At 51.6% G+C, this 13,438-nt stretch overlaps 3 protein-coding genes across 3 annotated transcripts; 2 read left to right on the top strand and 1 right to left on the bottom strand.

Moving 5' to 3' along the window:
• Positions 1-80: 80 nt before the first annotated feature.
• NEUTE1DRAFT_145051 (uncharacterized protein) lies at positions 81-2,608 on the top strand (the record flags this gene model as incomplete). The annotated part of the gene is made up of 5 exons (XM_009850929.1): positions 81-152; positions 217-261; positions 661-736; positions 859-2,152; positions 2,207-2,608. 5 exons carry the CDS (start codon positions 81-83, stop codon positions 2,418-2,420), a joined length of 1,701 nt encoding a protein of 566 aa, XP_009849231.1.
• Positions 2,609-7,276: 4,668 nt separating this feature from the next.
• NEUTE1DRAFT_78493 (uncharacterized protein) lies at positions 7,277-9,507 on the top strand (the record flags this gene model as incomplete). Its single annotated transcript, XM_009850928.1, has 3 exons — positions 7,277-7,390; positions 7,449-8,195; positions 8,248-9,507. 3 exons carry the CDS (start codon positions 7,277-7,279, stop codon positions 9,121-9,123), a joined length of 1,737 nt encoding a protein of 578 aa, XP_009849230.1.
• A 1,334-nt stretch (positions 9,508-10,841) lies between these two features.
• Positions 10,842-12,689, bottom strand: NEUTE1DRAFT_120840 (uncharacterized protein; the record flags this gene model as incomplete). Its single annotated transcript, XM_009850927.1, has 2 exons — positions 10,842-12,335; positions 12,630-12,689. The coding sequence occupies 2 exons, from the start codon at positions 12,687-12,689 to the stop codon at positions 10,842-10,844; spliced, it is 1,554 nt and encodes a 517-aa protein (XP_009849229.1).
• Positions 12,690-13,438: the final 749 nt, after the last annotated feature.

The raw sequence follows: 13,438 nt of genomic DNA, 5'->3' as shown, positions 1-13,438 counted from the left end.
TTTCGAGGGAGTCGGGTTATAAAAAGAGTGAAAAGAGGATCGACAACTTGGAACTGAAGTGGTGGTCGGGTTGCTGAATGATGTCGGCGGGGGTTGTTGTCGACTTGGGACTAGATGGCATCTTGGCGGCGATTGCGGTAGATAGCGGCCATGTACACTATGGGGCTGCCCACGTGGCTGTGATACAGCTGCACTAACATGGACTCAAGATGACAGACAGCAGGTGTTGACAGGTGCAGCATGCAGCCCGTGCGGTGGCTAGTAAGTGGAATCTGATGGCGGCCGGCTTGGTCCCGTTCACAGAATGCAACCCACGCCCGATCGACTTTTGGGCCACTGCCACCCTATCGAGGTTGAACACTGTCACTTCGTTGAAGAGAAGCCTCTTTGATCAACGAACCTTGCACGTTTCTTGTCACCGCCCACTGCATTAATTTCAGCCCATCATTAGTACCATCGGCAACCATTCCCTCACCACCGCCCACGACACTATACGCCCAGTTCCATAGCTAGTTTTGAACCTTGGGTTCACACGAGTAGCACGACTTTGTTGTTTGCCAGCGAGTTCTGTTTAATTTGTTGGCATCGTCTTTTCTTGCTCCGTCGTTGTTTGTTTCGTCGTGTGCTTCAACTCTCCCTCGACAACCCCATCGATTCCAGACGAGCAACATGCAGTGGTCATCCGCTCAACCTCCTCCGCCAGGCACGCAGCCGCCGGCGGCTTATCCGTACTCTGGTATGCTTCTGCCGTGTCCTACAGATTTCATCCCATCTCTTGACTTGCGATTCACTCCTGCCGCCCCGTCCCGACACTGCTGGTGACCGTCGCTGACGTTTGTTTCACCTCTCCTCCCCCAGCTACTACCGCGTTCACTCCAGTTCAGGTCCGCCAAACCTTCGGTCAACCTTATTCCGCCGCACCACCCGCTTCCTATCCTCCCCCACCTGCCTACGGCCCTATTCCTATAAATCCTCCTCCTGCAACACCACTTCACACTAATCCAGCCGCGCCCTTGACTGCCGCAACGCCCATCACAACGCAAGAGCCCGCAAAGAAAAAGATCGACTGGCCGGAATCTGTGCGCAACTACGTGCAGCGTTCTTTCCAGACCTCCAACCTAGATCCATCGGTCACCCGCGCCGAAATGGAAGCCAAGCTCAAGGAAACCATCTCGTACGCGAACGACCAGGGCCACATGTACACTGTGAACTGGGAGAAAATGCCCTTGCCGCAAGAGATGATCAAAGAGGAGCGTGCTAGAGCCAGGGCCCTTCAGCAAGCATCTCATTTCTCGGCCCTTTCCATTTCCCCATCCAGTTCCAAGAAGCGCAAGTCTACCGACTTCAGCGAGGGCGCCGCACCCCCTTGGCGGAACGGACAGAATCGCCTTGAGGACCGCATTACATTCAATGCTGATAAACGCCCAGCTCCAGTCGAGGAAGCCCAGTCGAAGACACAAAGTAAGTTCCAGAAGCAGTTGGAGAAACGTCAAAAGCGCTTCGACGGAGGTTACAAGTCGACATATCGCGAGCCGACTCCGCCTCCCAGCGACGGCCCGGTTGTCGGCACATGCGAGACCCTGGAGAAGCGCTATCTCCGTCTGACGGCGCCGCCCGTTCCGTCCGTGGTCCGACCAGAGCGGGTTCTGCGCCAGACGCTCGAGCTGCTCAAGAGAAAGTGGAAGAAGGAGCAAAACTACTCGTACATCTGCGATCAGTTCAAATCCATGCGTCAGGACTTGACAGTCCAGCGCATCAAAAATGAGTTTACCGTAGAAGTCTACGAAATTCATGCTCGGATTGCCTTGGAGAAGGGGGACCTCGGTGAGTATAATCAATGTCAGACCCAGCTCAAGGCCCTCTACAAAATGGGTATTAAGGGGAAGTCGATTGAGTTCAAGGCGTATCGTATCTTGTATTTCATTCATACCGCTAACCGCACGGCGTTAAACGACGTCTTGGCGGATCTAACTGCAGCAGAGAAGGAGGAAGAAGCCATAAAGCATGCGCTTGACGTCCGATCCGCTTTGGCACTTGGCAATTACCACCGCTTTTTCCGGCTCTACAACGACACGCCCAACATGGGTGCATATCTTATGGATATGTTCGTTGGCCGTGAACGCCTTGCCGCTCTTTGCAACATCTGTAAGGCGTATGTACTTTCCGTTCCCTCCATGTACTGAGATGTGTTCCTGACTCCGATTAGGTATAAACCTGATGTGCCGCTGCGCTTCGTCACGGAAGAGCTGTACTTTGAGTCGGATGCGGATGCTGCCCAATTCATCCTCGACTACCAGGGCCAGGATCTACTGGAGGATCGCGAGGGAACTGTTATGTTCCTGACCGGAAAAGCTAAAGAGCTGTTCGAGGGCCCGAGGAAGGCAGCATTTTCCAGGGTTGACATTAAAGGTCAAATCTAACAGCACTGAGTCCTTATTTCCTATCGTCGCCTCACCCGCCCACATCGTTCCCAACTCTTTCAAGACATGAGCACCGGCTGTCGACCTCATGTTTCTACTTCATCTCCGCCTTCGTAGTTTCTCACCTCGGTCACCGGGATCTGCACCCTTGCGTCGTCATGCAGTAGTTTGATATTATTGATAGCACGCCCTTCGTCGACCTAAGTCTCTGTCCAACCCCACGACATTTGCCACCTGGGCCTCTATCAGCAACACCTTATGGGGGAATTCGGCGATGGAGAATACCGACGGGTTTTCTATCTCCGTTTCTTCGTTGCCAATTCCGATGTTACTCTCTGAATAGTAACGTGGAATGCGTTAGAGGAAGCTCACGTCATGCCTTGTGGAAGAACTATTACATTGACGAAAACCACTTCATCCTCCGAGTCGTCTCACGACCTCACGATGCGCCAGGTTGCCACTTGCAACGCAGTCCGACTTACCTTTTCAGCTAGTTCCTCCAGGACAGGCGCAGCTCCTGTTCTTCAATGTCATTTGCCGGCATCAGGTCACCCTAATTGACCTCAGACTTGGTTGAGGCGTGCAGTATACGAATCAGCCTACTCTACTCAAAAACGAAGACGTGATATCTACCGTTTTCGGAAGCCATTCTCGGTGGACAGGATGATAGATGGCGTCTTCGCATATCGACCCCCTTCTTTCCCGATCAATGTGTCTTGCCGGAGGATCTCGACGTGTCGGCTCACGGGGTCTCTTATTTTAGCAAGCATTAGGGTCACGCGGAGGTGACCTTTGGCGACGTGGAAGCAGCAGCATTAGTTGCTCTGGTGCTGTAGTGGCACCCTGCTCTCTTTATATGCGTGCTTCAAAGCACTGCTCTCTTATCCAACAATTTTTCAGTATCCCTTGCGTTCCGATGTTGGCATCTTTGGGTGGTGGTTTGGGTCAGCGAGCATAGGGTTTTGGCGTCTCGGGGTGTCAAAACTGCTTGCATTTGTCCCTTGTCTTTTTTTTTGTTCCTTCTTCATCCTAGTATAGGTAACTCAGGTGTTTGGCGTTAAGGGAACAATGTTAAGAGCAACCGGCCGATTCACTTCTGCGCCTAACAAAGTCTTGGGCAGGGAGGTTGAGTGGGCATGTTTTACAATTAGCAAAATAAGAACGTACTTCATGACCTCCAGCACACAACACAGTCATGTTGTGCGCCGTTGATATTGATGCCATTCTTGTTGTTTTTGAGTCAGAGTACGGGGAGCCGGACGCCAACACAATCGGCCGCGCATCATGATCAATGGTGGAAAAGGGTCGGGTCCTTCGACTTCTGCCCGCACTGCAAGCAGATGTTACAAACCTCGATGATACGCGTTTGCTTCTTGATACAGTTACTAACATAACCTTTGGTCGAATGGAAGCGGTGGCTGGTGAGGCGAAAGCTAGACACCATACCATGTGGAAAATCGAAAAATACCACGCTGCCTCATTGCTTACAGGTGCGCCAGCGGGCATCCCGGCCCGTCGTGTGCTCCTCGCGTCACATTCCGATTGGTCAAATCTTGTGCATGTACGTGTACGTGAAAGTCGTGCATCAATAAATAAAAAGAGGGTTGAAACCATTGCGATGGAAAACATGGCAATTGGCGGCTTTTCTTGGGCGTTATTCATGTCCAATGGAGAAGATGAGGATGTCGAGTATTCGAAGGACGTCCATCCACTTGCACTATTCTCGTGTTTATTATTCCCTCTAGGAGCTCGCACACTATTGTTGTGGCCAGAATGAGATGAACATCATACAAAGACCGAACAGAAACCCCGAGATGACAAAAAGTGAGATTTGTTAAGCAAAAGAATAAGAAAAGAAAAAAAAACTGGATCGGTTAATGCCCAGATTCCAAAATCGGGAGCTTGTAGCAGAGCCCTACCAGGCCGTTACAGTGGTGTCTCTATCCGAGTCTAGACACCAATGCTCCCTGTTCGCTGTTTGGGTTGTTTTGATTAGTCAGGCACAGGCCGCGGAGCTTCATCCGAAATACCCCGAGACCGAGAACCGATATCTACCTAAAATTTGATCGCGATGCTTTTTGCTGCACCAATGAAGGAGATTCGGACTGTGTAGAATGAATCTGCCAACATAGGAAGATCTGAAAATCCCGAACTAAGTCGCCATCAGAAGGACATATGTCAGCGTCAATCCAGTGATGCTAGTACTAGGCTTTTCCTACTAGGGGTTGCTTGTGAACCGTCTTGGAGGCCTTGCATTCTGTCGAGTCCTTCAGCTTTCAAGTCCACCGACGTTATGATGGAGCCCGATGTCAATGCATTGACAAGGTGTGGGCTTTGAACATCTCATGACGCATCGTATGAGTTGGTGCACTAACAGCAGGCATATTCCTGCCTCACAGCATCGACTTGTTGTCGACGACGACGCCTTTCAAGTCACTTGGATGGGTAGTGACGGAACAGACTCGAGAATGAAGCAATCAATCCTTCAGTTGAGGTTGGAGAAGTGAGAAAAAATCCTCAGGTACCGTGTCCATCGATAGCACCCTGGTCGTCGACTCGACTCAACAAACCAACCACAGTTTCCGCTATGACAAGCGCGATCACGATGCATATGCAGTGGCTTCGAAGATATGTACAATATCATGCACACTAGCACGCACACATATCTTAGGCCAGGCAATGACAGCGACAAAGATACCAACGGAGAATACCTGAGGGAGCAGCAATCTTAGCTGTTCAATGGCCTCATTGCGCGCGGCTCATCTTTGATCAGATCTTGTAAGACTAGCAAGCTGGTTGGTTTCAGTTGAGATTTGACGTTGGCCGACTTCTTTCATTCGTTTGTCGCAAAGTTCCTGGTCGTATCGCGGTGGGCACGTCCGGAATCCCAAAGATCGAGAGCGGCCAAGAAAGTGGAGGTAAGAACGTAAGCCAATTCGAACCCACAGCCAGGTCCAGGGAGGGTGGGTCCCTCTGGACGTGAGAACCCTGGCGGCGCTCTCCAATTGCACCAATTGCAGGGTAGCAACTGCGCCAATCAACCAGGCCTGGGTGCCTTCAGGTACCTGCCCGCGCGGCCTCTGCACTGCTGCAACGCTACAATTCCCCTCTTGAGTCGAGGTCCTTGGCCGTCCATTGTCATGCCGATTGTCATGCGGTTGCTAACGGCTAGATAGAGGCAGCCACCCTTTCACGCTCAGGGATACGGACATAAACTAGCAGACACTAACAGACACTAGGCGAATAAGCAAGCCTGAGTGGCTGTTTTTCCAACATGTTCCATGCCGTCCGTCTCGGCTAGGCTGGTGACTTGCTTGTGACCTTCATCACACCTACCCGCCCGTCTTCGAGCCATCTCCGGCCACCACCTCCACACCCTGTCGGCTTCCACTCTGCGAGAACACACCTGGACCCGACCCTTGGTGATCACCCTTGCTGCTTCCGTTGCAAGCTTGGCTTTGGGCTGTTGCTATCTCCCTTTTTATTATTTTTTTAATGCTATTGCTGCCCGTCCCGAGGACTAGCACGCAAGGCACGCAGGCCATATATCCCACCTGATCCTGATCCTTCCCCGCCACCGTGCAGTTTCCAGTTTCCATTCCCACCTGTTCGCTCGCTTCGTTCACTCATCACCAGTTCCAACTCTCGACAACCAACCTTCCTACTGCGACAGTCAAGTCCATCATCGCCGACAACACTCGCAACATCCAACGCAACTCCCGCGGCGGATTGTCCACCATTACTTAGACATTCTAGAAGCGCTCGCCGGACTGGGAATTGCGCATTGAGCATTGGGTCTAGGCAGTCGGCATTGCGGCTGAACAAAGGAACAAGAGAATTGCGTCAACACCACACTCCCACACGCCAGGCGGCCCTGATCAGGCTCAAACAAAGACGGAAAGCCAAGATTGAGGCAAACTCGGCCAGACAGCGAACTTGGGGTCAGCTATCCACTTGGGGAACAGAAGTATTGGGGCGCGACCATTTTACACGAAACGGTCGCCGAAATTAGCTGGACAACCGCTGCTCCCAAATTACGTCTCCCTTACGTTCGCTCGGTCGCAAACACTAGTGTAGCAGATAACGACCCCGTCCGCGATATCCACTCCCGTCATCGCCGCGCTGCTTTCCCGGCTCCCATCCGACCGATACATACGGCACATTTGGATCGTTACACAGATTCCACCCAGCAACACCCTCCACGACACACACACACACACCACACACACGAGCAGAACCGCCCAGGACCAACCCCAGAGGGATCCTAGGCAAGACCTCTCGCCGTCCGTCATTTGAGTCGGCGTAACCCCAACCACGATTGCCCGCGCACGCCGACACCAGGACGCCCGCTCCAAAAGTTGTTCGCTGACGCCCCTCACCCCGTCAGCCGTTCCTGTTTCTCTCTGTGTATAGCACAATAGTTCCGGTTTTGGTTTGTGTACACATAGCTTACAAGTCGTCTGAGTATTGCTGTCGGACAAGATGAAGGTACGTCATTCCCCGCTGTTCTGTGCTCTGCCATCCCCTCTCTCTTCCCTCCCCCGTCCCTCCTCCTCTTCAGTCCGATCGTATTCGCTCGTTCCCCAAAGAACAGCCCTCGTGATTGTATGGCAGAGGCTTCACTGCTATTGGGAACATGAGAGATAGGATCGGGCTACGGCTCAGGTATTCATACACCATCACATAGGCGTTCTTGCCTTGGCCAATTCGTCACGATGCAATACAGCTTGCGTGAACCGGAAGAATCCTTTTTCTTTGTGTCTGCTCCATCTACACCCACAGCACCTCTCGAATTTTCTGGGCCTAGTCGGACTACTCATTTCAATACTGCGGTTTCGTCATTCTGGCAACTAACAATGTCACGCGGTTTCAAGGCTCTACGAAGGTCCATCAAGGGTGGAGAGAAGGACTCCAAACCTCATATTACTATTCAACCGAAATCTGCCGTCGCCATCGTCCCTCCAAAGAAGGTATGTCTTGGAACAAGGTTTCAACCATAATGCACTTGGGCTAAACTTTTTATCACAGGTTATAAAAGCTCTCTACGATTACGAAGCACAAAATGCACAGGAGCTTAGCTTTTCACGCGGCGATTTCTTCCATGTCATCGGTCGTGAAAATGACCCAGAGTGGTACGAGGCGTGCAACCCTGCGCTACCAGACGCTCGTGGTCTCGTGCCCGTCGCTTATTTCCAGGCCCTTGGACGTACGGAACGCGATAGCGGCCAGTCTCAAACCGGTTCCCTGGGTTTGAAGACCGTAGACAGTGATTCGGGATACGGCGAAGGCTCGGCGGCCTCGCCTCCTGGAGCAAACGCCGCACATCGGATGTCGAAAACACCTGGCAAGAATGGAGCCATGGTTTATGGTGTTGTTTTGTACGATTTCCAAGCCGAACGGGCAGACGAATTGGAAGCCAAACAGGGCGAGGCCATCATTGTCATTGCCCAGTCGAACCCCGAATGGTTCGTGGCTAAGCCCATTGGAAGACTTGGCGGCCCGGGTCTAATTCCCGTATCCTTTGTTGAGATCCGGGACATGGCGAGTAACACCCCTGTCCCGAACCCGCATGATGCCATACGAAAAGCTGGGATTCCAAAGGTCGAGGAGTGGAAGAAGATGGCTGCGGAATACAAGAACTCGAGCATAACGCTCGGCAAGTTTGATGTTGGTGGTGGCGGTGGTGGTCAACAACCACTTGACCAGGCCATGAACCGCTTAACTTTGCAAGGAAGCGCCCGGTTGAGCCAGCAGACTACTCATACCCAGGTACGTGTATTCTGTCCACATACTTTGCGTGCGTATTTGTACTAACAGGTCTCTGCAGCAACAGATACAGGCTCAAGGACAACCCTATTCGAGGCCAGCCTCGACACTATACGCACCCATCGCAGCCAGGGTTCCGAGGTACTGCTTTGCCGAGGACAAGTACTGGTTTGTTATTGAAGCCGAACTGGAGGATGGTCGATGCTTCGAACTTTCGCGATACTACGAGGATTTCTACGACTTCCAAATCGCGCTCCTAACCGAGTTCCCTCTTGAAGCTGGAACTACAGGCGGCAAGCAGCGGACGCTACCCTACATGCCCGGTCCTGTTAATTACGTGACTGATGCGATTACGGAAGGCCGCCGCCACAACCTTGACTCTTACGTTAAAAGTCTACTGGAACAACCGCCACACATCTCCCGCTGTAACCTGGTCAAGCAGTTCTTTTCTCCTAGAGAGGGTGATTACGAAATCGACCCTAGCGTTGCTCGCGAGGAATACCGATTCTCGGGAGGATCTGGTCCGTCCTCTGACTCACCAGCCGACGGCCTCTCACTACAGAGCACAGCCGGCAACAGATATTCTGCCGGCCTCGGTGTTCCTCAGAGGCAGCTGAGCATTGGTAACGGCCAACAGATTCCGGGACCTGGGCAGGCTTCACAGACCTCATTGTCACCTGCTATTATGCAGGGTGGTTCACAAATGAAGGTGAAACTGCACTTCAACGGCGACATCATCGCCATCCGCGTACCCACTGATATTCCATTCCAAGCTCTCCATGACAAGATTTTGGATCGTCTCAAGATTCCTCAGGGCGAGCACGTTCAGCTAAGTTACAAGGACGACGCGAGTGGCGAGAAGCCCCCTCTGATGAACGACGAAGATCTGGATATTGCACTGCAACGGAACGAAAAGCTGCTTGTTTACGTGGAATAATGGACTGACGGACTTTGAAACCCCAACCCATACATGTTTGTTGGCCATATCCCGATACACAGCGCATTCGGATACCATGGTCACATGCGCCATGTTTCACGAACATTTGATTCGAAGGCAGCAACTGGGTAACCTAAGCGCTCGGCCTTCAAAAGTCACGCCAGATGGCTACATACACGAGCAAGGCGAGCAACGTGGAGGGAAATACTCATTTGGGCACTCAGTTACGTACCATCTTTCTCGTCGACGGCTGCCAACAAATTGCTCTTCATCCAACACACAATGCGATATCTATACTCCACGCAATATACCCAAACGCATACGTAAATCATATAGGACTTCGCGGTTCAGTCGTTGTAATACATTTCGAATTGATCGGCTCGTCTCTCTCCACTCATTAAAACTTCTGGGACGCAGATGATCATGGGACATTTTGGATGCGGCAGGGACTTTGGGATACGGTGATATTTTTTGGAACAGCTCAGGAGAGAGTCAGGCCAAAGGAGTCTGTGACCGTGGTGGGAAAAGGAAAGAAGTAGAGTCAGGGGAGGATCTGCGCGCTTGCTGGAAGGCTGCAGTGGGGCCAAGTTGGGAGATGGATTCTTGGTTAGGCGTGGGGGAGGAGGGAAGAATTAAATTTGATACCAAACGACGTTGCTACTGGAGGTCGAAGATGGGTGGTGGTTTGAGAAGAGGTGGTGGTGGTGATGGAGGTGCTGAGGGTGATGACAAGGGACAAGAAGAAAAAGGGGCCCTTGTGAATGGATGATGAATGAAATGAATTTACACCCAGAGGCTTTTTTGTGTTTCAAGATGTTGACCGAGATGGCGGGTGACACGGGGTATTGTTTCTGCAGTGTTGGTGAGGTTCAAATATATCCATGTGCAGACAAGGTGTTTTTGGTAATCAAAAAAATGAGAGCGAAAGATGACCGGAAAAAAGAGAGTAGTGGTGGTCTACTCGCAGCCAGTTAATAGCATAAATCTACATTTGAAGATATCGCGACTTTCGATAATTGCATGTGTGATATGCTATACAATGTCATTGGAAGTTGAACAAATACTACACTATTACGGGAAATGCCAAGCCCATCGAAAACATACATCGCATACTTGTTCCGGTAAAGGAATCCATATTAACCATGACACCCTCACACCAATCAGTCAGAGTTCGTTACATATTAGGAGTACCGAAGTAGATGTCGTTTCGCACTACTATTGTAACACTTGTAAGTCAACCAGCCCGAAGGCCAGATCTAGCAAACTCTTTCTGAAAAGCATCTAGAAATGCAATACACGTCCCCAACTAATAACTCCGAAGCTCACATTTCTCCGAAGAAAAGTGAGTTGGGCGTACAACGAACCGTATACCGCTGATAAAAATTGACACCTAAAACGCCAGTTGCAATCCACCAGAGAGTCCCAAGCAGATATAGCGATACCTGGAATGCCAGGATAATCATGGCTGACTGACTGTTGCCCAACGAGGCAGACATATTTAACGATGAAACAAACAAAACGAGAAAAAGAAATAGAAAAGAAGGGGAGAAAAAAAACAAGAAATGGAAGACCGGGAAACGGGAAAGAAACTCTAAACTAAACCCATTACAAAAAAAAAAAAAGAAAAAAAAAAGAAAAAAACACGCCTCGACATGGGGAGCGAGGCAGGCATAACGCCAGTCCCAAGCAAGGGTCCCTGTCTCATTCACATCTTTCCCTCAAACTACGACATGAGTACTCATATGCTCGACCGCCTCCTTGATAGTCCTCAACATCCTTTGATTCACACAAAACGGGCATCTGACCGGCCGATCCGTCAGAGATACGGGTCCTCCACTCGGAATCGGCGTCAGCGTCAACGGGTCCTCTACCCCCGTAGCACCGGGCACGAACCTCGCGCCTGTAGTAGTCCCATTAGCACCACCACCACGAGCAGGTGTCGACATGGCATTCGCATAAGCCTGTCCGGCAATCGTTCCCAGCGGAGGCAGCCCCCGCTCAGCGCGCTCGCGCTCTTCGCGGGCAGCAGCGGCTTCGGCTTCAGCGTCGGCTTCTTCTTGTTGAAGAGCACGCAGGGCATTTTGCAGGACTACCTCCGGATCGTCGTCGGGGGAAAAGCCGCCCATGGGTGTGTCGCCAACTGCGTTCAGAGCGGGATGCTGTTGCTGCTGCTGGAGTCCGGCCAGGTGTTGCTGATGCTGGTTCTGGTGGGGGTTAGGTTGCTGGTGATGGGGAGCGGGGGAAGGACCCTCCATCTTCCTGACGATTTCATCCCTCACGCGCGCGCACGTGGCTAGCGTAGGCTCGACGCCCACCACGCGCACGACCGTGTCGCGGATCACTGTGGGGGAGACGTCGGCTGTGATGCTCATGAAGCGGCCCACGGCGTCGACGAGGTAGGGTATGTCGTCGGCTGGGTTGGGCGCCGTGCCGTGGCGCCGCTGGCGGCGGATCAGCAGGCCATAACGCTTCTTGAAGCGATGGATCCATCCCGGACTGAACTCTGGAGCTGTCTCGTCCTTGTAGCGCGGCAATTGGGTGAAGATGTTCTTGGCCTTTTCGGCGAGTTCCTCGTTAGACGGTTGCCGGCCCGAGGCTACCATCTGCTGGTGCCAGAGCAGGACGAGCTTCTCGACGTCGGGCCAGTTGCCAAAGCGCAGGCGCGAGCCGGAGAGCTGCGGGTCGCCATCCAAACGGGCGTATTTTGGAGAAAGAGAGTGAGAGACGGTCGATTGAGAGATGGTCTGGTTGTATTGCGTTTGAAACCACTCGATGCAGGCCTTGTGGCTAGGCCGGACGGTTTGCGAGTTGGCCCATCGTCGGAGGGCGCGGCGCTGGTCGAGCGTCAGCGAGTTGCGTTCGCGTTCCTTGGGCGGCGAGAGGCTGCCGTTTTGGCTGCTGTTGTTGTTTTGGTTAGATGTGGTGTTGGCATTGGTGGCAGCCTCGCTTTCGACGGCCGACATGGTCAGGTCCTCAATTAGGCAGTGGCCCGACGTTCTTCTATTAAAGCGGGCGGGCGGGCGGGCTCGGCGAACGAGTGGCTGCTGTCCTTCCTGTCTGTCTTTGGATGGACCGGATTCCCGAATGTCACTGACCCCTACAAGAGAGTATTCGGGGTTTAGTGTAATCCACAGTAATCGGGTGTGGGAAGTGAGCGAGGTTTCGGGAGGTGTTGTGATCGCTGTAAAGAGGGTTTGTGGCTGTTTTCGTTCCTAAACGTTGTCGGAGGAGTTGAGAGAGTCGGGGAGTTGGCAATTCAGGAGAAGATTTGGGTCGTCTTGTGCATGCTGATAGGCTGGTGCTGCGTTGCATAACCCTAACCCGACCCGCTACCCCCGCTGATTCATCGTCAGACATGCGCGTTTGGAGCATGCTCCTCACTTGTCTCCAATGCATTGTAACGTCAATGAACATCGCCGAGGTATACCTCTACATATTCACCACAACGACGAATTCTTTGCTCGTCATCGCAGATCTTTATGCTATTGACCGGTCAAACACTTTACTTCGCTTATAAGTTCCCTTGCCTGACCCAACTGAGACCTAGAGGCAGCAAGCCAGGTCATGTTTCTTTGCCTGTCATAGCCTGCATACCTGACCAACAACAAACGAAGTGAGGATGCTACGTACAACTCGAAACTTCCAAAAAATCATATTCTGCCAAGTTCATCCGAATATCTCTATCGTTGCTCAACCACATATTGCCGTCTTCACACTTTCATGAGTTGAACCAGAGCTGAGTTGTGTTAGCTGTCAACGCAAAATCCGAATGCTTGTCTTTTTATTCTTCTATCTTTTTCTTCTGACCCGTGAACCGCAAGTGTCCACAACGGGTGAACTTGACCGCAAGCACCTATCATTTACACACAGACGCTTTTGTATCCAAGTGGGATATTTCCTCTTTACATTGCGTTTCCTAAAAAGTATACTCCATTGTTGTTGACTTTTATGCAAATATCAGACCCATCATATTCGTCATGGATGTTCATACCATACTGTTGTCTTTGAAACGATGTCTTTGTAGCATTCCACGCCATACATCAACATGCATCAACAAGCCGGCTTTCATCACCAGTCACAAAATTCAGATATGGTGTCCTGTCTGAGAAATCTGCTCGCAAGTTCCTTCAGGTTTTAAGAAGTCATTGTTACACCGTCGTTCGTCTTCAAGGAAAGAAAGGGTGCGAACGTGCATGGTTTAGCAGTTATGGGCAAGTTAACTCATCCAGATTGACTCAACAGAACGATTTTACATCGATAAATATCAGTTTTAGGGGTCACGTCGCCAGTCATGAGTTAAGGTACTTGACAGTCA

Source organism: Neurospora tetrasperma (genome assembly GCF_000213175.1).
Source record: "Neurospora tetrasperma FGSC 2508 unplaced genomic scaffold NEUTE1scaffold_2, whole genome shotgun sequence".
Taxonomy (NCBI): domain Eukaryota; kingdom Fungi; phylum Ascomycota; class Sordariomycetes; order Sordariales; family Sordariaceae; genus Neurospora; species Neurospora tetrasperma.
Note: the sequence above shows the minus strand (reverse complement) of the source record. Positions and strands in the feature narration are given on the sequence as shown.